Raw genomic sequence first — 24966 nt, forward strand, 5'->3', positions numbered from 1 at the left:
ATTTTTTTTCTTTTTTTTTTTTTTACCAGAAGTCCACACAAAGAAAGACATGTCCACCGAACGAGGATACAAATTCACAGATGTATGATATTCAAATGTAGCTGTCATTCACTGGTCACACAGCGGAAGTTTATGCTGAACTCAGAAAAAAAGTGGAAAATGTGCAAAGGTCGATGAGAAAAAAAAGAGTCGACTGAAGCTTTTTGGAATCTTGAAGCGTATTTGGGCTGCGTTGCCTTGCTGTGTGCTTTTCAGGAAGACTTCTAGGAATTTAGATAATGAACAGTCAACATGGCATGTTCGCAGAACAATTCCACATTAGATCTTGAAGCTCACGTGGTTCTCTTTTCTCAGAACTGACCCCCCCCTCCCCCCCCCGCCACCCTTCATAGCATATAACTAGCAGCTAAGTCTCATGTTTCTTGTGTTTGTACTGTACTTGCACTTGACAAGGAGCTTTCAGAACAGACAATTGGGCAGAATTACTGGGCGAGTTTGTGCCAGTGCGCTTGTGTGCGTGAGTCTCACTCTCCCACTCTGTCTCAGAGATTTCTTGTAAGTGACATGTTTGGCTGTTGGCTTATAGCCTAGCCAAGATCACATGGCTTGAATGTCGTGCATGCCGGTGTTGTGCGAGTATGTGAGCAGAAGCCTGCAATTGTACGTGTTTGTGCAGGAGTTAAAAAAAAAGAGAAAGAAAGAACAGAAAGAAGAACATGTGCACATTTGATCATTCCAAGTATTTTTAACTTGAATAGAAGCACGTAGTCATGGCAGAGAATTACAGGATACTTAGAGTCATGACAAAGACGCGTTGCACTGACAGAAATGAGATTATATCCTCAAATATGATGAAACATTTAAGTTTGTTTACTTAATAGTTCTTCATGGGAGTATTTGGCAGCATTTGTGGCACAAGCCCATTAAAAATAATTAGTATTACAGAGATGCTATATTTATCTGTAATATGCAGGTAAAACTACAAAATCTAGAACTACATTTACATGACCTTTTTTAGATCACTTTTTTGTGACTTTTAGATTTTTAGTTTTATCTTTTGAAGGACTTTGTTTGATTAAAAAATAATAATCTGAACAAATTAAAGTATAACAAATAAATATTTTAATTTTTAAAGTTTTTTTTATTCGTGCGTAAACAAATTTAGCTTGACAAATGAACAAACATATACTCACACTAATAAAAAAGCGAACATGCATAAAAAAAGTAGTTACAGAGAGCAACATAGATTATATTTATTATCTGTTTTTTATACTATTTTGCTTCACGCTGTGCAAAGATGCTAGAAAGGGCAAGGTTTGCTTCAGACTTCTTTGAGTAAACAAAGCTTGATAACCACCAAATAAGTTAATAGCTAAGGAAAGCAGATAGGCTGACTCCTCCTCAGTTTTGATGCCCTCTCTTTTATGTTTTCTGCGTGTCTTAAAGGCCTGGCAGAGAGCTGGTAGGAGCCAGCGGAAAAAGTGTGGAATCTGAGGCGGGTAGCTTTCACAAGGCAGCCCACCCGACCACCTTCATATTACATAAGCTAGTGTGTTAGCTAAAAATGTTACTGTATTTGTCTTGATAAAAAAAGTACATAAATTTGGTTAAACTTTGTTTCAAGGATAGAAATTAAATCGCACCGATTTTTTAAAAAATTATTTTGAAGGCTGTTTTAATTCAAAGCTTATTTTGCAATGGTAAATGAATGTAATAAAGATCATACAGCAGTGGCTTCTAGACGTCAAGCACATAAAATGAATCACTTCCTGACAGGAGGGGCTCCCATTTAATCTCAATGTGTTTGGTAATTGGGGAATTTTGCACATGTAGCAATAATAAAATAATCATCTCCTACTGAGTAACCCAAATTTGGATGTAAACTCTGTTTACTCAAATTTGACCTTAGACAGAGATAGACAAGCCTTGTCAGTGTTTAGCCAGCATGATGCGGTTATCCAAGGTGATAATGTTATTTGAGCACATGTGTTCACTTAGCATGGCGCTGACTAGGAAATTCCTTGGTCACAGTTGCGTGTAGATGTTGGAGGTCTCCAAGGTCTTAGAATATTGCAACAGGCTAGACCCAACACACGTTTTCAGCATAAAGCGGATCATTTAATGAACTTCCTTAAGTATGTTTGCTTAAGGTGTTTACAGGATTTTGTGACCTTGGTGAAGCTCATTGTCTGTCTATCTAGTTCTGTGATAGGCAGAATGCCAGCACATTTTTACATAATGGTGTGGATGCTTTCTAGGAACTTTTTTATGGATGGAAAACTTACTTGTGCAAGAGACGGGCTTATATGAACTGTTGATTTGATGTGCTTTTTTAGCTGATGCAAGTGCCAGTAATGTAATGGTTCAAATCCCAAACCTTCTTAGAAGATAGGGTCATCCTTGATAGCTGTCCTATTAAATGGGATGTCTTGCCTTTGCCTTGTGTTTGCATTAACTCAACCTAACTTAAAAACAAGCTTAAGGGTACAACTACATTATTTGTCAGAAGAAGATAAACAGCTTGGGATGGGGCAAGCTGGTGTCATACTTTTGCATTTCGTATATTTTTAGATGTTAAACAGTTTACAATTTAAATCCCTAACCACTTAATACAAGCCTGCCAAGTTGACCACAATAAGCTTTATTTAGTGCATTTTTATGTGGACTGTTTTGCTTGTTAAAAAAAAATCAAAAAAGAAAGCTAAATGATGCAATTTTTACAATGCATTAGAAACTGGCTGTGGCATGCCTTTGTGACAAGTTTTAAGTTTTTAATTTTGGTTTAAGTAAGCCCATAAAAAATAAAATGCACTCCAACCAAGGTGTCTTCAGGGTTACAGCTCTGGGTTAATGCTGTGGCAAATGCAGGTTAGTCCTAGTGAGGAAACAAAATGATTGGAGAGCTGGATTTTTCTACTCTGACCTTTGGTATTATATCAATGATTATTGGTTATATTTGGCATATAATGCCAAATTGCTTTATTACCAATAGCCCCCGTTTGGGCAACGTTTTGTTTCAGATATTTATAACAATTATGAAATGTATGCATGTTTAAGCACCACAGTATTTCCACTTGAATGGATTGAGTTTAATAAGAGTGAAAGTTGTACAAGAGCCTTCAGTCATGGTGGGCACTGCTCCATCTGCAAGTCTTTGTCTCGGTGTTTGTGTGTGTTTGGAGATTCATGTTTGTAGACATTGGGGCAGTGATGCTGAAAAATGTGTCCTCACTTTTAATGTCGCACTGGGCTCTTTTGGTAGACATGTTGGGCTTCCCTAATATTTTTTGGAAGGATCTTTAAAGCTCTTTAAAGTTTGGTTCTTTTTGTATCCTCCCCCTCAAGCAACACAGTTTTCTTTTTGTCTTACATTATTTTACTTGCTACGGGTTATTTGTTGGTCAAAAGTATAATTTCATGGTAAACTTAGGTTCTCCTTTCCTTTATCTAGCTTTCAAAATGTGTTATAAAGGCACACAAATGCCCAGCATCAATATGTCAAAATAGTACTTTGTCATTAGGATCAGAGGTTCGTGATTAAAAAATACAAAATGTATGTTTTACTTGAAAATTCCTTTAAGCAACTTTTTTACTATTTATTTAACTTTTTTTTCTTAATTTTTAAAAATGTATTACTTTATGTTTTTTATTGTCTTACACACAGACACACACACACACACACACACACACACACACACAAATTGAAACATGCTGGTTTGAGGATTGATCGGCTGGAAACTCCCCACCAGTCAGCAGAGCCAAAGAGGTTCCTTTGATGAGTTGAAAAGAGTAAACACATACAATTTTTATAAAGTATTTAATTCCCTTGACTGTAACAAAATATTCATTTTGAGATCTAGATGCTGATATTTTATTTTAAGTCACTGTTAAATGGTATTTGGTTCTTTTTATTTCTTACTTGAACTTAAAAAAAAGGTTTCATAAACCTGCATATGAAACCAAAATTCCAATAAAAAAAAATATTTTTCACATCACAGCATAGTAATTTCAGCTTTTTTTTTACACTAGTAAAGCATCACAAAAAAAAATCCTTTTCAGTTAGCATTTATTTAGACAACAGGATTTACATTTTTCTTTATAATAGTAAGTTTTAATATAAAACCTCTTAAATTTCAAATGTTTGAATGGTTCCTTTTTTACTTTATAATGTACTGGAACACCTTTTCTGCTAATGTAAGAGCTGCAGTTGTGAAACACGCATCTCAGTTTCTAGGGTCTTTGCTGAGGTACTGTCCCAGCAAGAGGGGAACTTTCTGCCATGTAAATTACCATAGATTATTCCAGATGACTTGAATTTAAAGCCTACTTGTTGTCCATAATGAAAGCAATATCCTTTGATGCTCTTGTTAAGTGGGACAACACTCAAGTTCAAACGTTTACTTTGTTTCCAGATTACTCAGATCTGAGTCGAATGATCAGAGTCAAATGTGAAATTTGTGGATTTCTTTTGGACATCGCGTCTAAAAGAGCAAAGAGCCTACATGGCAGATCCACAAGTTTGTGGCTGAATGAACTACAGGTATGGTCATTGTAGAGAAAGTCAAATTTTGCCTTATCAGTATCAAACGTTTATGTCAGTGGTTGCTTTACCTTAAACTACTTTTCAAAGAAAAATATATTTTGGTCATACATGGTCTCATGTGTTGCAAGTCTCACATCATGTTTGTGCAAAACTAAAAAGTATAAAACCGACTTCCTTGAAGTACAATTTTAACTTAAAATGACTGAAGGTGGTGGGACACCTTAAAGAAAGATGGAAAGAAAAGCACAAGTACCTTCCAATCTGTGGAATGTATGACAAATGTGTCATGGTTGGCTTGGGCTCATTCAGCAGAACGTTAGCGAACCCTCCCACACAGCTTTGGTGTGTAGCGTATTCAGAAGACAGAGAAGGTGTGAGATACTTTGAGAAACTGTAAGCTTTGTTCACCAACAAAAATGCTCCATTCACAGAGAATCATTCCCAACTGAAACGTTAAAACAATCTAGTTTGCATTACGCTTACCAGCACATAAAAAGCCCAATTGAGTCAAATCAAATTGGTAAAGTGGGGGCACTTTTTGTTGTTTTTTCAGCATGGTACCATTTAACTTGTTACTCTTTTTACTTTATGCACGCACTCAAACCTATTGGTAATTTTTTTAACAGATACCAAATATCTACCATATAAAGTTGGACAATATTCTATTTTTGATGTCTTATTTTCATTATGTTCCTACGAAACCCTAACTTTTATATTTGTACCAGCTTTTTCTGCTACTTCATATTAAACTCCTGATGGAGGGAACGGTACACTTTGTGCAGACTAGAAAGCTTTATCATAAGAGCAGCTTTTCTAACAATATGCTGACTCAGCAGACTTTTTTTTGAAGTTCCAGTTGGAATAATATGTACTATTAATACTAATAAACACTCAGTCATTGGATTTTTTTTTTCAAGTACTATGTACCGTTTAAATTTATTTAAAGAAACTATTTATTAACTCATCTTGCTCAACTCAACTTTTTAATGTTGTTTTGAGCATAGAAATAACCTTAAAAAATTCATATTTTTTTTCCATTTTCACAGTTTTTTCCTTGCAAGTAGAATTGAAGTCGGTCCTTTGATCCATACTTAGTCTCTTTGGAGATAATATCATGTCTTTGATATCTTTCCCCTTTTGAGATTTTCATGATGGTTGAAGTGATAGTCATTTTAAGACAAGTGTTTGTTATCAGCCTCTCTTTCAAAGCAGATATATCCTTTGTAAGTCACCTATAAGTTGTTGAACGTATGTGTCAAATTTGCCAAACTCTAAAAAACTCAACTCAACTCAACTCAACTTTATTTATAAAGCACTTTAAACAGAACAAGGTTCACCAAAGTGCTGAACAATACAAAAATTAATAAAAGCACATAAAAATATAAAGCATAAAACACATAAAATAGGTCCGGATCCCAACTCAGTTAAAAGCCAAAGTGAAAAAATATGTTTTAAGAGCAGATTTAAAAATACTGAGTGAGTTTATCTGTCTGAGGTACAGGGGCAATTCGTTCCAGATTTTTGGTCCGAAGACTGAGAAGGCTCGGTCACCTCTCAGTTTTCTCCTGGTCTTCGAGACAACCAGCTGTGTCTGATTTGTTGACCTAAGGGAGCGGGGGGGATTGTACACCTGAATCAGGTCAGACAAATATTTTGGGGCGAGTCCATGGAGACATTTAAAAACAAATAGGAGAATTTTAAAATCAATGCGTAAGCGAACTGGGAGCCAGTGAAGAGATGCTAAAATGGGAGTGATATGTTCTTGTTTCCGTGTACCAGTTAGAAGACGGGCAGCTGCATTTTGGACTAACTGCAAACGAGCAAGTAATTTCTGGGAAAGCCCAACATAGAGAGCATTACAGTAGTCCAAACGTGTTGAAATAAAAGCATGGATTAAAATCTCAAAGTCATGGCGGGAGAGGAGAGGTTTAACCTTGGCCAGTTGTCTCAGGTGAAAAAAACTGGATTTCACCACTAAGTTTATATGAGCATTAAAAGTTAAATTGCTATCCAGTTTCACACCTAGACTTGTTGCTGTCTGTTTCAGGTGATCATTTAAAACGCCTAAGTCGACATGTGCCTTAGAGACATCACTTGGACCAAATAGCAGAACCTCTGTTTTTTCCTGGTTTAAGTGCAGGAAGTTACATGACATCCATGTCTTAATGTCATCAAGACATTCTAGTAACTGGTGAGCAGAATATGCTTCTTCCTGTTTTAACGGTATGTAAATCTGACTGTCGTCAGCATAGAGGTGGAATGAAATCCCGTGTTTGCGGAGAATAGACCCAAGTGGAAGCAGGTACAATGAAAAAAGAAGAGGCCCCAGAACAGAGCCCTGAGGTACACCACATGTGAAAGTTGCTCTACGGGATTCTGCACGTCCAAGACGGACACAGAAGCTCCTCTCATTTAAATAAGATCTGAACCATTCTAAAGCACTACCTCGAAGACCCACCCAGCTTTCCAGGCGAGACAAAAGGATTTGGTGGTCAACTGTGTCGAATGCAGCTGCCAGATCGAGCAGAACCAAAACAACATGGTGACCGGCATCCGTTGCTAGAAAAATGTCATTTGAAACCCTCAATAGCGCAGACTCGGTACTGTGACGGGGTTTAAATCCTGACTGAAACACCTCAAGGATGCTGTTCTCCTCTAAAAACGTTGTTAACTGGCAGTACACAATTTTCTCCAAAACCTTCGAAAGGAAGGGGAGCTTAGAAATTGGTCTAAAGTTTGACAAAATGGAGGAGTCCAGGCCAGGCTTTTTAATAAGTGGTGTTACTACTGCATGTTTGAAACACGAAGGCACACTCCCATGAATTAAACTGCCGTTAATTAAATCGAGAACATAGGGAGCCAGAGTGGGAAACACTTCTTTAAAAAGACGAGGTGGAACTGGATCATTGGGAGATCCTGATGGCTTCATCTGACTAATTAATTTTTCCAAGTAAGACAGACTGACATGCTCAAACCGGTGGAGAACAGTAGAACATGAGGTGGAGACGGAGTGACTGAAAGAGGGGGGGCTAATGAGGGTCCTAATGTTCTTGATTTTATCAATAAAAAAGGTCATAAACATCTCACAAACCTCAGTTGAGTTCTCAAGAGAGACCGGTTGTGGAACATTTAAAACAGAGTTAATGGTTTTAAATAAAACCCGAGGATTGTGCTGGTTGCTTGCAATGATGTCTGAAAAATGTTTAGTTTTAGCAGCCTTCATGGTCTTTTGATAAGATCGCCAGCTGCCTCTCAACAACTGGAAGGAAACTTGCAGCCGGTCTTTCTTCCATTTCCGCTCGGCTCTCCTGCACTCTCGCCTGACGGCACGAGTGGTCTCATCTAACCAGGGCTCAGACCTCAACCTGGAGAGCCTTGTTTTTAGTGGAGCTACACTGTCTAAAACAGTTTGACAGGTTGAATACAAGCAGGATGACATGTTCTCAACATCTGAATTGCAGCTCTGATGTTTTGGTAAAATGATGGTAGAGTTAAAAGCTGCAGAGAATTGTGCGGCCGTATGGGAGTTAATAGTGCGACTGCATAAAAAAGGGGCTGGAAATTTAACTGTGTGACATGGCAGCTGTACATTAAACAAAACAGGCATGTGGTCAGAAAACAAAGCATCACAGATTTCAAGGTCGAAAGTTGTTAAGCCATGGGTTAGAATTAAGTCAAGTGTGTGACCATGTTCTTGCGTAGGGGCAGACACAAGTTGAACAAGATTAAAAGAGTTGATAAGATTCAAAAAGTCTCTGGCCGGTGCTTTATCAGGACAGCAGACATGAATATTAAAATCCCCAACTATCAAAATTCTGTCATATTTTGGCATTATTCCAGCCAAGAACACAGCGAAATCATCAATGAAGTCCTTGTTGTATTTTGGCGGCCTGTATATAACAGCACAAAACATTGAGAGAGCAGGGTCTAGTTTAAAGACGCTTGCCTCAAAACTAGAGTAAAAAGAACAAGGGAACAAGTTTTAAACAAATTTGGTCACTGAAGTTTATAGGAAATAGTTTAGATATATTTTTGGCACCCAACAGTCCCATGGTCTGGTGCAAGGTACTGCCAAACTTTATCAGAAGCTGTCCTAAAACACGTAAATTTGCATGTTTGTGCCTGACTTTCTTTATTCTACACTTTCAAAAATATTGATGCTTGACAAACATTTTCTATTTTCTATAACTGTCCTCTTCAGTCTCTCTATTACCTCCCAGTCATCCTGTCCTGTTTAACTTCTCTTCAAACAGGAAAGTTGGGGAGTTTTTGTTCTTGAGCCAGTGTTCGTTTAAAACATTCAGGTTGCACTATAGTCTGAAGTTTGAGTTTTCTTCCATCACATTCATTTCTTGCTAAAAGGTGGAAAAACCCGTCGGCCCTGATGAGCGTCTGATGAGCGTCATCTAAAACATGAGAATGGAGCTTCTATACTGTAGTTTGTCATTTTGAATGTTGATTTACTTTCTCTGCACCACAATTAACTTCTTAATATTTGACTATTTTCATTCCTTTTTTTGGGATCAAATCAATTTCTCTCAATTTAATCTGAGCTTTGTATTCATATTTGTTTATTTCTAGCCTCATTTTTGTTTCCTAATAGCATCCATAAGTTTTAAATCTCCCTCTCACTTTCAGTCACCTCTCTGAATTTCATTTCTTTCCAGCCTGTCTACGTTTAACGTCACTACCTTCACATCTGGTTGTATATATATTTATTTTTTTATCTGGATGTGTTTTCATAGCACAGAGTCGCGGCCACTAGAGTTTGGTGTGAGGCACTAACTGCTGGAAAGCTTTGTTTGTTTACCTCCTGCAGCCACTTGGAGTCCATTAGCAATTTCTTTCCCTCAGGAGAATCACTCAAACACAAACCCATATGTTCACAAACATATTTTGCATTCTCTTCCTCTTTGCGTCCCTGTTACGAACAGCAGAAAACAAAATAAAACTGGTATGGGAATTTTCTGCCACAGCTTTTTCTTCATATTACTCATTAGTTTTAATTCTGTTTTGGCCATTTCCAGATAAGGAACTTGAAAGTTCTTCATCCTTGCCTCCTGCATACTGTATTTTGATTTTCAGATTTTTTGATATTTTTCATTTTAGATTGGGTAATTCAAATGAATTACGATAGTGACAATCTGTTCATGACTTCTTTAAAATAATTCAATGCAATTCTTTTTTTCAGAAAATCAAGTTCATTTTTATTTTAATTAATTTAACTTCAAGTTTTGTTATTGAAAGTTCTACATTTGTTAACTTAAAAACATAAAATCTAAAACCTTTTTTTTACTGTATTCAAAACCAAATTAGTTATGAGTTGAATTTTCAACATAAATCACTGTTTAATTAAAGTATGATGAATTTTAAATCAAATTAAGTTGTAATCTAAATCAAAAGGATGCCCAACCCTAGTGATTAGATAAAATTGGGGTGGTTAAATGAAATGGTCTTACAGCTTTTGGTCAATCCACTGACAAACTTAGGGTTTTCTGGTGTTTTTGTAAACCTCTAGTATGAAAGTGGTTTGTTGTTCTTCACAAAATGAGATTTGCATTTTGCATCTTTTAAACATATCTGCAGCAGTACAATGGAATTCCTGGAAATCAAGTTAATGTTAATTTTGCAGAAGGATGTGGCGTCCTAGTTACCTTAGCAGTCAGGCTACTTCCTTTTTTTTTCTTTTTTTCATTTGTGCCGGTAAAACTGGTTTATTTCAAGTTGCTGAAAGATCAGGAATTTTTTTTTACAATGTTTTTCAGTATTTCCTCCCGCATGATTTCTAAAGGGTGGTATCACTCAGACACCACACCAGCCTAAGTTTTTGTTGTCTAACGTTGTTAGGAGAGAAAGATTTTCTTTCATTTTGATTTGAAGTATTGAGACATTTTGAACTTTTAGGCTATGTCGTAATTCCTTCACTACTCACTACATAGTGCACTATATAGTGCGTTCGCCACTTTGTAGGGCTGTCCGAATCTTCAATTCTAAAATTGTGTGCCCTGGAAATTTCCCAGAAGCCTCTGCAAAAAAACAGTATGCATCGATGCTCACTAAATTAGCGAACATAGACCCTAATGAAATGACATTTTTTGCAAAGGAAATGTATTTAAATGTATTTAAAAAAAAAATTTACCGTTTTTATCTACAGAACAGTGGATTCATAAATGGTCATCATAAAACGCTCAAATCAATGAGATTTTCACTTCGTGAAATTGATGATGTCATAAATAGTGAGCATGGTGTCCGAATTGCTTTTAAAATCCAATGAACTACATAGTCCCGCACTAAATTGTTTTTTAGTAGTTAGGGATTAGGGTGGGAATTTGGACATGGCCTTAGTCTCACATTTTCAACAGATTTGTGTATTAAGCTTAAGTTACATTGCACTTTCATGACTTGGCCAAAAAATCCTATAAGAAGGACTTTTAAAAAGGCTTCAAAATACATTTTACCTTAAAATTAACAAACCTTAAAACCAATGCTTGTATTATAATATTTAAAAATTCTCCCAAAAGAAATCCTCATTTAACCAGCTTGGTGCTTTTCAGACTAAATCCCAAACTTGCCATGCACCTTGATGGAGTAAAGGTTCATAAAAGTGAAAGTTGTGATGTATTACTCTGTGGTTCCAAGGCCGTCTACAGCTGGCAAACCCTTAAAGATCCTGTCGATAACACTGTTGATCATCATCTATAGAAGCTGCATCAGATGTGGTTACTCTTTTGCATTTTCAGTGTCGACAGGAAAGGTTGACGGCACCTTACTTTTGGTTCATTATTTGGGTTTGTCTGACTCTTTGAGATTGCTGACATGAAGTCTGGGTTAGACTCTTTCTTCTGGTTCTGTGTACAGTGTTTCAGTATTTCATTTTTGCAAAACAGATTTTATGAAATGGAAAAATGTATGTGAACATTTTCAGTCAAATTTGTAATGCATGTCTCAATATATTTATTTTTATTTATATTACATATAAGAATCAAGAAAACAGATGAAAACTGCACAGTTTAACCCTTAAAATAAAGTTGGATACCACATTATTTTTTTGGTTTAATTCTGAACATTTATATATTGTCTTTTGTGGTACATTTTTGTTTGATTTTATATATTTTACATTTGTGTTCTGCGTTTTGAGTACTCAAAAAACAGTCTTTAAGTATTTTAGAAATTTTTAAATGTAAAATTTATAATTAATGTTATAAATGTTATAAACACTGCACCACATCTTATACCTACAGACTGTGCACAAAATTAAACATGTTTGTTTCGTATTTGGCTCAGGCTAAATGAAAATATTGTGACATTTAAGGATCTTCTCCAAGCATAATTCCCGTGTAAGTTGCTGACTTTTGAAATGATTTCATTTTTACTTTATAATTTATTTATTTTTGTCGCAGACAAAATACAATTACAGGTCAGACAACTTTTTACCCGTCATCAGACAGCCGTTAGGCTAATGTTAATAGGGCACATAATAATTAGTGCACGTCGACTGAATCCAAATGGAGAAATAGCAGACAATATTCAGCCTACGACTAATAATAATTGAATTCTTGTCTCCTTGTTGCATAACTGCATGAATCATAGGAGGATTTTTTTCCCTCCCTTTTTAAGAAATGATGGTTTTGATTCTGTGTGCAAACAACTTAACAACACAAAAGGATCCATATGCTGGGAGTGATGTTGCATTATAAGCAGTGATATTCTGCCCCTCTCTGTCTCTCTCTCTCTCTCTCTCTCTCTCAACATCCCATAATGATCCTCAGACAGACTCAGGCAGACACTCACTTCTTCCTGATTGGACGAACTGTTGCCAGGGAGCGTTGCCGTCTCAACGTGCATAGAATCTGTTGTCTGGTACACTTTAGACATGAGAACAACTGCAGGATCTGAATATTTATAACGAGGGGGACTGTTCATATTGAGATTGTATAGACGCAATATAAGCAAGAGGGATGTGCTTCTGTTTGGCCCACTTACATTTTTCTTTTCTTTTTTTTCTTCTTTTTTACAGTTTACTAGACTTTTATCAACTAAATACTTCATGGAATTCGTTTCTGTGCAATGTAGATATTTCTATGTAACGTTATTTTTCGTTTTATAAACTTCTTTTTAGGTATGAAGTACTAGAATAGACATTGTCTTGTTAGTTTTTGTTTCCCTGCTGCCCTATTGGCATTTGTCAGCCAGCTACTGTAGAACTAGTAATCAAAATCTGTGAGTATGTGTGAGTTTGCATGCGTTTGTTTGCCATCTGGTGAATTCTCTCATTTCTTCGTATTATTCAAATAAGCCTGGACCTGCTGCTATACTTAATAACACTCTACTTAGGTACAATTTTGTGATTAAAAAAGGAACTAACACTTGTTCAAGAAAGCAGACGCCTTTCAGATTTCAGATCTGAACTCCCTATGTCTGTGCTCACACATTCTGAATGCATGGTGGCAAAAGTCACAACCGGGTACACAATATAATAATCGTAACAATACGTCTTGGAATGGGTGAACTTTTGGCATTTAAATGCAAAGACTCAGTGGGAAATGGCGGCATAAGATGCACACATGCACCAACAATTCGTCGCTAAACCAACAAGCTGAGAGTTTATGTCTTATATTTTTCAAATGGGTTGTGCAGAGTCTATTCATAATGCAGGCGGCAGTGGGTTGGATTTTGCATGTTTGTGTGCCAGGGAACTTTTAGCATTTATGAGAACTCCTTTTCCTTCTGATGCACACATCTGTCTTTCATATTCACTCATGCATACATTTATGTGAAAATGCAGCCACGTGTCTGTGTGTATATATGTGCACAACACTGTCCTGTCTGCCTGAGTCAACATATACTCCACTCACTCTCCTATGCACTCCCCCCTCCCCTCCTTTCGTTCCGCCTGGCACGTACATGCATGAAGGTAGACTCTGTACTGTGCTTGCTGCCGTGGCACGCGCCAACCTCACTGCAATGCAGCCCTGTGTGCATTAATTGGCAAGGAGACAGTGGGTACGTGGTATGCAGGGTGGGAAGGATAGAGGAAGAAAGAAAAGAGAGAATTGGGAGGGGAGGTGGGAGGCAACGTAAGGACACGGTGCTCACAATAACCGATGGATGTCGCGATGGACATGCAGTCTAGCAAAATACCAGGGGGACAGACAGACAAACAGAATGTGTATTGCTGAGTGTGCACACAGAGATTACCTGATTGTGTGTTGCATGTGAGAGGGGAGGGAGGGGAGTGTATGTCTGTTTGCATTAGAGTGTTTGCGGATTTGTTTCACCGGCATTTGACAGAGCTTTTTTTTTTTTTTGTGGGTGCTCACTCATGTGTGTCTATATGTGCTGTGCAGATCTCACATTGCTGGAGCAAAGCTCTCTAAACTGGAGTCTGACTCACTGTATTCAGTGCTTTGTTAGGTCCTCCCTTTCATATTTCCGCTGCGATTAAAGAGTAAAGTTGAGCTCAACTTTCTCCACTCCTCTAGCGAAAAAAATGGAAAACACAGAGTGACCTAATAGTTTGCAAGGATGAACTCCAATTTGACAGAAAAAAAACTCTGCATCAGCTTAACGATTGTAACAGACGCTCTGTTGTGGACTAAAAGCAAAAGATGGATTAAGTTTTTAAAGGTCATTCTTTCTTAATGTGATTCCTCCATTGTGCTCTTTATTTTGACATTATGTGTGTGTGTTTATGCTATATTCTATTACTCATCCGTCTAAGCAGTTTAGCATTTATAACCTCCCACGCACATCTTTGTAGAGCAGATCTTCAATTGTAATTCCTGTTAGCTGTCGTCCTGCGACATCTGGCTCCTCTCTTTCTGTATCCAGTAACATTTAGGGAGGCCTCCAATGCTCTGGCTAAAGAAGTAACAGCAGAAAAAAAAAAAAAAAACACAAACGTGTCACATGATTAAGCAGAGCTGGCAAGGCGGAGGTGCAAATTAATCTTTTCATTTATGAATTTATGTGCAAAATAATCCTGCGTGAAGACAGCACTTCTCTCTGCTTTTGTGTGGGTGTTTGGCAGAGATGCCTTGCTATGATTCAGAGAATGTACACTTGCTCGAAAAGTGAAATATCTTTTGTTAGCTATTGTCCAAAAAAAAAAAAGAAAATGGGACATAGCTTTTTTTTTGGGCTGGGTTTTGTTCCCCGCTTCTTTTCCTTATTTTTGAAGTATCTGCATGAAACCCTCCGTTCAGTAAAGCTTCCTTTTGCTGAGGGCTGACGCATTCTCTCCATACTTGCGTCAATCAGGCATTTTAGAAGTTTCACTATTTGTCTAATCAATTAACGGTTGCTGTGACCTCTGCAAGATATTCTCGTTCTTCTTTTGTCTGAGTCATTCCCCTCCTCTGTCTCTCAGACTGTATAGACATCTGTGTCCAGGGGCATGTGGCAGAAGTTGTTTCAACTTAATTGTCTTTCTCTACTCGTATTGTCCTCAAATGACTTTCTCGCCGTCTCAGCCCCCTTTTCTCCTCCTCCCCCCTCGGCCCGGTCTCAGTCTGTAACTGTAGCCTGTGTTTTTCGCTCCCTCCCACTCCCTGCGACGTATAGATACTGTATTGATCAGACACTCGCGCAGACGCATGCACACACTGAGCCTCCCACTCCTTTCATCATTGATTCGCCCTGCCTCCCCCCCTCCCCCCTTCCTCCTCCATCCTCCTCCTCCTCTTCCCTCCCCATTCTCCTTCTCCCTCCGTGCAGTGGCACTTGTTGAATTCAGCCCTTGGAGAATGGAAAGGAGAGAAAAGCTTAGAGATAATGACAAGGAGGTAGAGGCAGAGACAGAGCAGACAGTGAGCAGGGAGAACGTGCTCTTGGAAAATGTCGAGATAGGAGACGGCCGGGAAGAGAAAAGTCAGTCAGGGAGCCCTCCATGAGACAATGAATGACAGTTTAAGTGAATGAGAAAAGACGGACAGAGGGGGAAATTCAGAGGCATCTTCTTCCATCAGTAACTACTTCTTTTCTTCTCTGTTTTTTTTTGTGTGTGTGTGTCTTGTCAAGTCTAGCTTTAGAGGGTCAGAAGTGTCTGGGTTTACAGTGAGCACTCTTTGTTTTATAAATGTGTCTAAGTTTGCAGAGTAGAGTCCTATTCTTGTTTTTCCAGTTGACCACTTGGGATGCACATTTTATTCCCAGTTCATGCGACTCTGCATGTGTGTGCATGTAGATGTAAGCACTCTCGAGCCAAAGTGCATGTGTGTCAGGACGGAGTGCATGAAGAGGGAGAGCAGAGGGAGTGTGTGTGAGAAACAGAGGGTGTGTTTGGTAGAGGCGGTGACTTTTTTTTCAGTTTGTATTCCTGGAAACTGTTCTGCAGCATTGCTCAATAAGGAAACTTGTACGCATATGCACGCATGTTTGTGTGTGTGTGTGGAGGGGGGTAAAAAAACTACACATGATTCATGGAAGGATTCAAGGTGCGAATATTCCTGGAGAATGCACAAGACTTCGAGGAATTTTCAGGGTTAATGTAAGATAGTGTCCTGCATGTTCCAGCCATAGTGAAATGCGATGACAAAGGCTGACACATACAAAATGTCAGCAAAAAACAGAGAGAATCTCTGAACTCTAACATGATAAACTTCAACACAGTTGGCTTTTCTCTATTTCTGTAGCTGGTATTGGTTTTCTTGCTTAATTACTGGCTTTGTGAAGGGTAGTTGTTGTTCCTGTATAAGGTGCAATACGAGGAATGAGTCCCAGACTCAAATTCTTGGAATTTAAGTCATGTTGGACAACATAGCCTAAAGGTGTTTCACAACATTAACGCACATGAAGTAAGCAAGGAGTTGTATTCTAATTTTTTTTTTTCCTGCTCAAGGATTTAACTCCTCCTTTGTCTCTCCTACCTCCGTCTTTCACCCACTATCTTCACAATTCCATTTTTCTTTTGCGCTTTGTTTCTCACTCCTCTCCCTTTTCTCCTTTTAACCCAACTTTTACAGCGTTACCCTTTGCTCCTCTTGTCTCAGTTGTCAGTCATGCCTCTCTAACTTTCACCGGCACAACTTTGAGTCTTTCACATGTTCCGATATGTTTATATTTTTTTACCTCTACAATGCGTTTTGAGGACATTTTTGGGGATTTCCTTTCGCAGATGCCTCTCCCGGTGTCGGAAACTGCAGTGAATATCTGAACGCTCATCTCCCACTGAGACCAACATGTCCCAGCTGCTCCATGTGGAGATCCCGAACTTTGGAGCCACAGTTCTGGGATCCCTGAACGAGCAGCGCCTGCTGGGAAACTACTGTGATGTATCAATCGTGGTGAAAGGTTAGTGTAAGGGGAATTTGAGGATTTTCTCTGCAACGTTTTCTTAAACTTTGTGATGCAAAATAGGAGTATTTTTTTATTAAAAATCTCAATTTCTCTATTTTAACCAGGTCAGGCTTTCAAAGCCCACCGGGCTGTTTTGGCTGCCAGCAGCCTCTACTTTCGTGACCTCTTCAGCAGCTCCTCTAAGACCCAGTTTGAGTTGCCTTCCTCCGTGACACCTACTTGCTTTGAGCAGATCCTCACTTTCTGCTATACAGGGAAGCTAACAATGGCAGCTAGTGAACAGCTGGTGGTGATGTACACAGCTGGCTACCTTCAGATTCAACATATAGTTGAAAGGGGCATGGAACTAATGTTTAAGGCCAACTCGCCTCACTGTGACTCACAAACAGCGGGGTCCTTGGAAGAAACGGGGTCTGAGCCGCAGAGTCCTTGCAACAACATCAACGGCCTCTCAGTAGCAGCCTTTCTGGGAACCCCGGGCTTGCCTGCATCAATAATCTTGCCCCACCGCAAGATCAAACTAGAAGGCGGTGATCCGGTACCCGTCACAATACCCCCAGTGCAGATCAAGACTTCATCTCCAGAGTTGGGGGTTCGGATGGAGAGGACAAGCTCACTGTTCTACACTGCAGCAGGTGGGACTCCCATCCCCGGTATCCCATCTTTCCACCTTCAAACATCCGGAGGAGGCGGAGGAACAGGTGGGGAGAGATCCAGCCCTGGAGCGTCCAGCCTCCCCACCACTGACAGTCCCACATCCTACCAGAACGACGATGAAGAGTTCGAGGAGGAGCCCTATGATGGGATAACCGAGGAAACTTACAACAACCTCTACGGACGTGGAGCCAACCCCTACGGAAGTAAGTTTGATGACGTATTAATGAAAAAAAATAAGTATTTGTGGTGTGTGTTTCATGGATTTTGTAGAAAATTGTTAAAAATCATGTGCTTTGAGTGTGAAATTAATTTGATATAATAAAAAAATAAGTCTTAAGTTTAGTAAGACACATTGCACAAAAACTAAATGCATATTTATGTCATCCAAGTTATATAATTCAGCTTTTCATAAATCATGTATCCTGCACTTCTTAGAAAAGAAAAATGTTGTACCTCCACTGTGTGTGTGGGATCTCACTGCATAAAGAAAGTCTGGAGTTATGGTTGATGTGCATCGTGACCAACAACACACTCCTAAACACAGTTACAGCAGTTGTTCTGTGCTTATTTTTTCCTGTGGTTGAACTTTTCTTTTGTGCTTGCATGACACTTCACCTCACTTGTCATCCTGTAGCTCAAAGGCATCATGCTGGTTTGTAAAAATATGGTTTTAGATCTTTGAAAACATCGGCAGTCAGTCAGAGCACTAATGGGTGACATATCTTGATATTTTACAGCTGAGTATTCCTTGTAGTTTTTGCGAGTAGGCAGGTGTTCTGGATCCACCCAAACAAACCATTCCACTTGTTTCACTGTGACCAGATATGCTGCAAGTAATTGAGTTGTTTTGCTATCTTTTTAAATGTCAAAATGTTACCACGAAGGTGAGAAGAAACCACTTTGAGAAGAAGAACCACAATCCAGACCACAAAAGTGCTTTTGTTGTTGTTGTTCTCAATGCTCTCCACTCTTTTTTTGTTGGGGTTTCATTAGTCCAAGACAAACAAGACGTAGCAGCGATTCCGGTGGCATTGGAGAATCGCAACTGCGTGTTGATCCGCAGAGACCTCGTGTCGCTCCCTGCAAGCCTTGTGAGTCAGATCGGCTACCGATGCCATCCTAAACTGTACACCGAGGGAGACCCGGGGGAAAAGCTGGAATTGGTGGCCGGTAAGTGGGCAGTCAGCAGTTTTTTGAAGATTCGGGATTTTTCTGAAGTGTCACCATTACAGAATCGAAACACTTTTCATAGAGCAGGAATAAATAAAAAAAAGCATAAATGGAGAGTTTTCTGCCGTCCTGCATGTCAGAGGCGAATCTCAGGTCACTGCAATTCAAAGTAATTTGAGCAAATATTTTGGTTGAATTATGTTTAGACGTCATCACCCCTAAATTAAATTCTTGTCCTAGATAACTTTAATGACTTTTGACAAAAGCAGCTTTGGAAAGAGGGTTGACACCAGCAAGAAGAGAGTCATACAGCAAAGACGCTTTATAAATATCAAATTATTAATCTAATGCAGACTGTCAGTGTGTTAAATTAGTGTAAAAGGAAAGGATCAAAGCTGTAAATTTTTTCTCAGAGAGACTTAAGGGTTGAGACAGAAGGACAACTATCTCTGCAGTTATCATTAATCAGGTCTTTATGGAAGAGTGACTAGACAGAAGTCACTTGGGAGTAAAAACCCATATGACTGCCTGCAGGGAGGTTTTGCCAAATAGCATTTAAATGGCTTTGAGTGTGTGTGTGTCTGTGTGTGTGTGTGTGTGTGGGGGGGGGGGGGGGGGGGGGGGGCTTTCAGATCTGTACAGTGAGACAAAAGCTGGACTTTTAAGTTTTTCTGACATATGAGACTAGACACTATTGGTCTTGTCGAGCTCAGTTTTATGAGAAACATTGATGAAAGCAATGGCATTGGTGAGGTTTTAGTGAGATGAGAAAGTTATCACATGGTCTAACTCAATAGAATTATACTGAAACAGAATGGAGCACATAAATATGCCATTTTTTTATAATGTCCTTTTATTTTTGGAGATATTTCTTTTATCTCAGTTTGTGATTTCAGTTGGGACTTGATATTGTTCTAAGTCATTTTGTAGATGATTAAAAATAAAGATTAAAAGAATAGAAAGAGTTGACAGCCATTAAAAAAGGTACTTTTGTGATGTGTGTCCACATATAGGTACCCAGGTATTTATGACAAGAGGCCAGCTGATGAACTGTCACTTGTGTGCTGGGATCAAACACAAAGTCTTGCTCCGTCGCCTCTTAGCCACCTTCTTCGACAGGTGAGCTTGAAGATGAGCAGTTTTCTAAAGTCTTTCACTAATGGGAAGATCTAGTTTTATGAGAATGCCTTTACAACTGACACAGTTGTCACAAAGTAACTTTCACACTCCGTCTGGCCATGTTGTGCAATGCGGTTAGTTGTGTGTGTTCCCATGTTGCCCTGCTGCACATGCTTTTTTGCTGACTCTGCCCCCTTGTGGTGACTGTGTGTTCCTGCAGAAACACTCTGGCAAATAGCTGTGGGACAGGCATCCGCTCCTCTACCAGTGACCCCAGTAGGAAACCCTTGGACAGCAGGGTCCTAAATGCTGTTAAACGTGAGTAAAGTGTCCAAAACGTTCAAGAAAAATCTTAAAAGTCTCTTGTCTTGATGGACTTTTCACTCCTTTTCACAGTCTACTGTCAAAACTTTAATCCTAACTTCAAGGAGAGTGAAATGAATGTGATTGCTGCTGACATGTGCACAAATGCAAGGCGGGTCCGCAAGAGATGGCTGCCCAAGATCAAGTCCATGCTGCCTGATGGCATGGAAGTGTACCGCGCGGGGATAAGCATGAGTGCTGCTGTAGGTCTGGGGCTGGCCCTGGGTGCTCCTCAATCAGGAGCCACTCTCTCCTTCGAGCCTGACTTCAAGACCTTAGAGCAAAGGTTATATCCAGATCGAAAAGACCCTCACAGGACTCAGCCAGAAGGCAGCCCTCCGTCTGGAGCTGGAGCAGAGGGCGAACGGGAAACGGTTGGCCATGAGGAACAGAGGGAAGACGAGGATGAAGCGAGGTCGGAGGGCGTTAACAGATCACAGGGGACGCCCACTTTGATCCCAGGGTCTGTGACGGGCAACACGTCACCAGAGCAGAAGGTGGAAAGTTTTGGACAAGGTCTGAGGGTGAATGGACAGTGAATGACCCTCTCAGCGTCCCCTCACCCTCACGTGGTGAAACCTGTTTAACAAACGCAGTTCCTTCTGCTTGCTCTCTTACATCGCAGTCCACGGCGCTTTCTTCTCCTCTGCGCTTCCTCAGCGGGAAATTACCCGCTCAAAAAAGGCTACACTCATAGATCTTATTACCCCAGAGTCTGTCACAGATGCATGTGCACGTGTGTGCTCGAGTACTTGCATACTTAGAAGAAGAGGAAGAATCAAAACGAGAATAAAAGACACAGGCATGGCATCAACAAATTCAGCCCTTTCCTAGTATAGTATCATTCTTTTCATGTTATTCTAGACACACAACCTGCATTTGAACGTATGTCTTAAAAATACAAAGAACTGATCAGCAAATTGTTGCAGTGACGTATCAGTTTTGTATAATACATAAGCAAAAGCTGCTTAGTGGGCAGTTTTCCAGTGAACATTTTAATTTTTATACTATTTTGGCAAAATGGGCTTCTAAAACAAAGAAACCTGTGGAAGACCACAAGGAATATGAGATCAGCAGTATTTGCTTTACAACATTTTATTCTAAAAACACATTTTTACGCCAACTGTTCGTTAGGCGAAAATTACAAAGCTATTTTCCAAAACAAACCTAGCAGACACATGTTTTATTTCATGTTTATCTGCCCACATCATGACAGATTAGGCTGTCAATCGGATGCCTGTGTCTGCTGCAGATCACAATCTATACACACTCATTTACCCTTCCAGCTTTTAATATCTTGATATATTAAAAGATTCCAAAAAGATACGTTGAAGTGTTTTTTAGCTTTTACAAAAAATATATATATATTTTTGGGTGAAGGGGGGATACAGAGAGAAAAGAGACATAAAGTAATGACGTTCAAGCTTGCATGCATGGAAACAAACCATAAATGGAAAGAATAGCTGAAAACAACAGCAAAGCCTGCATCTAAATAAGATAAAAGCAATTCTTGCCTGGAGCTGTATGCGTTCAAGACCCAAAACGACTTTCTCTCCAGGACCTCTGTCAAGCAAACGTTAGAACTGGCTTCAGTGTAACCTAGCATTGACTTGTCTTTTGAATTTTTGATTTTACCTGTGGACCGGTGACAACCAAGAACGGAGAATGCATGGAGTGGAAAGAGGAAGTGCACTACGCTGAACGATAGAAGAGAAAGTGCCGGAGCAGAGCATTGTTCCACCTTGATGTGATGTGATATGTACAGAGACTACACAGTCCTGCTTCCATCTTTTTTCTTTTTTTTTAACTTTGTCGGGGAATGTGTGGGTGGGTAAATTATTAAATAAAACTTTTAAGAGCAATTTATGCTGGCTTACTGCATTTGCACTCAAGAAGGTTAAAGGGTGGGAAACTGAGGAGTTGGCAAAATGGACCTGGAAAGACTGCAAATTGCCACCACATCACCCTGGTTACATAATTAATCAGGCATTTGTGGCATTGGAAAGAAACAAGGGGTGTCTCTGACGATGACTGTTTCTATGGTTTTGATGGAGCAAGGTCATTTTAGTTTGTTGTCTGGTTTTAATGCTTGTTGCCATTCACAAAATTCAGCCCTATCAGCCTTTTCTTTCTTGTTTCATGCAGTGATTTACAAAAACAAAAAAAGATGCACATTGTATGCATCCTTTGTATTTTGCTTTTTCTTTGTTTCTGGCAGCAATGAAAGCATATTTGATCACAAGAACTGATTGTTTATTTGAACACATGGTCAAAAAGTGGATTGGAAGAAAAGTTTTTTTCTTTCTACAAAAGTAAGAGCAAAACTGAAAAATCAGTTTGTGCAAATTCCCTCTGGCATGTCATTAAAAAAAAAAAAATTGTGTTGACATCTTCAGAATTTTGGCCATAAAATGTAATTCCTTTACATTTATTTTAGTATTTTTAGTTGAAGCTTTAACAGAGCTCTGCAAAACAAACACAGGGCTGCAAATGCACTAGTTGATGACAATGTTACCGTTTTGTTCTAGTTTTATTTTTTCCTCTTTTCTAAAATGTGGTCTGCCATAAATAAGTCTTTTTTTAAGTGGCCAAACTATTGAGTGAATGTACCCTGTAGAAATGCTTTGGCTAAGATACAGGTCTTGAGCGAATGCAGTACATTTATTGATTTGTGTTTTGTTAGCATAAACTTTTGTACATAACTAAGGATCAAAAAAATAAAATTAGTATATAGATATAATTAGTTTTAAGTGTCAGGGTGGATGCAGTCCTGATTTAAAACACTGATTTTTAAGCTGCCATACACAGGTCTTCCAACAGAATAGAAGGGAGCTTTTTACTAAATGTCCAAAACTCATTCATGTTTAAGTAGCACATCGATATTTATTGTTTTATGGGCTTTTTACAATTTTTATCCCAACAATTCTGTATGTCAAATTGAAAGAAAATTTGGTAAAATACTCTATTGTCATCTTTAATTTATTCTTCAAGAGTTTTTTGGTAAAAGCAAAAACAAAAAGTGGATTTTAGTGAATCATTTGTCCTTACTACTGATTTTTTTTAAAAAAAGAAAAAAAAACCTTAAAAAAATAAACCTAACAAAATTCTGAACAGCTTAAATCTTTTTTGACACTAAATGAATCTAAAGCCTCTCTTAATCTTTCAAAGTAATATGTGAACATCTTATACTGATCAATGATCATTTCAAATGCGTTCTTCCTTTTGGTTTTAGTTATACAATTTATAAAGTAGAAACATGTTTCTAATAAATTTAGGGAGAAAAGTCTAGTCAAGTGAATACATTGTTCTGTTTTGGAAAATGTTAATATCCTCCATTGTACTGACAGAAAAGGAATGTGGAGCAGTGCCTTAGATTGTGATATGTGAGTGTTGATATGTGCCATCATTTCTTTTTTTAAGAGACAAACGAGGCCATACAACGTAGAACAGGAAAAAAAAAATTTTTGTCTTCTTAAAAAATAAGATTGTTCAAAATCTAATGGTACTTCTTCAAAGAATCCTCATCAGATGCATTAAACAACCACACCTTAAAATAAAACAACTTCCTGTCCAAAAGTAAAAGGATACAATCTCACATTTTCTAATGCCTTCCGTCAAAAGCTTGCTCAAATTTCGTTGCTAAACTGCCCAACTACTGATTCACCACCTGAATCATCTAAAGTTTTTCTTTTCAAGTAACATTGAATGATGTTGCACTGTAACCGGGAAACTCAGAATGTCAGGAATTTGTGGTGGTTGCAAAAAAAAAAAAAAAAGTAATAATGATAGTAATGTTCTGCAATTTGTTGTTTTATTTGACTCAAACCCATTTGTCACCTGTTGCTGAATCATTTGTCTTGATGATCACTGAATGTAAGAAGCAGGATAGGACCGTTGACGGATGGAAATAAACTTTTGACTTGTTTTTTTGTTCTAACCCACGAGCTGTTTTCATCTCCCAATACTGTAAAACAAATGCACACTGTAATTGTGTTCTGCTGAAAGGCTCACCCTGAAAAGAGGACATTTTTATGCAACACTTAGAACAGAAACGCACGCCATTCAGTTGCTTACCTGAACCCAGTGAAGCCTCAGATCTTTATGCACCATGTGTTTAATGCTGATTAATTGTTGTCTCTGTTAACAAGCAAAGCCAGAGGAGTCTTGCAGGTAGCAGGGCTGTGTTTTATTTTTGTAAAACCCCCTGGTCTTTGGTTGAATGTTTGATAAAATGTAACATTGTCTGTTAATAACAACAAAAAAAAGAACATTGTGATAAAGAATGGATTTGCCTATCCATTTGACTTTGAGCAAACTCGGAAAAAAGAAATGCACTAAAAGTTTGTACGTGTAACAATGCCAGCACTTTAGAACTACTTAGAAATTGAAAGAAAAGAAGACAACCATCAAGAGTGACCAAGGATGTTGGAAAGAGGGGAGGAAATGCGAATCTTAAAGCCATGTGTTCAGAGCGCTGACAATCAGAAAAGGGATGAGACCCAAAGTGCACTATTGGAGATGTGGATGTTGCTGTGCTTTTCGCTTTCTCTTTCTAGAGCTCGCTATAGTCTGTGCTTTGCTTGCTTTGCAGATCAGAGAGGCATAGTGATGTGAACTCCAGCCTTCCTGGCTATAAGTGTGTTTTTGACTCATACTTTCGGTGCTTCATGAGCAGAGCTATCCCATGTTGACATGGACCATATCTGTCATACTCTGCTAAGCAAAAGGCCAAACATGGCTCTGAGTCTGTGCTTATGGGTAGCTTTGTGATGGAAAATTAAGCAAATGTTAATAAAGGATTTTATCATGCAACCAAA

The 24966-nt window shown here is 38.7% G+C and overlaps 1 protein-coding gene across 3 annotated transcripts in view; it reads left to right on the plus strand.

The window, feature by feature from the left end:
• The window catches only part of nacc2 (NACC family member 2), a 34867-nt gene extending 9901 nt beyond the window's left edge, over window positions 1-24966 (plus strand). Inside the window, exons 1-7 of one of the 3 annotated variants that reach the window (XM_004074878.5) lie at window positions 15258-15509; window positions 16659-16834; window positions 16945-17700; window positions 18491-18667; window positions 19681-19786; window positions 20007-20104; window positions 20183-24966. In XM_004074878.5, the coding sequence (XP_004074926.1) occupies window positions 16723-16834; window positions 16945-17700; window positions 18491-18667; window positions 19681-19786; window positions 20007-20104; window positions 20183-20688 (1755 nt within the window). In that variant the 5' untranslated portion in view covers window positions 15258-15509; window positions 16659-16722 and the 3' untranslated portion in view covers window positions 20689-24966. Of the gene's footprint in view, window positions 1-15257; window positions 15510-16059; window positions 16339-16658; window positions 16835-16944; window positions 17701-18490; window positions 18668-19680; window positions 19787-20006; window positions 20105-20182 lie in introns of those variants that run through there. The other 2 variants (XM_011481727.4, XM_011481726.4) reach the window with 2 other exon arrangements.

The sequence above is a fragment of the Oryzias latipes genome, chromosome 12 (assembly GCF_053564925.1).
Source record: "Oryzias latipes strain Hd-rR chromosome 12, Olatipes_Hd-rR_3.1".
NCBI lineage: Eukaryota > Metazoa > Chordata > Actinopteri > Beloniformes > Adrianichthyidae > Oryzias > Oryzias latipes.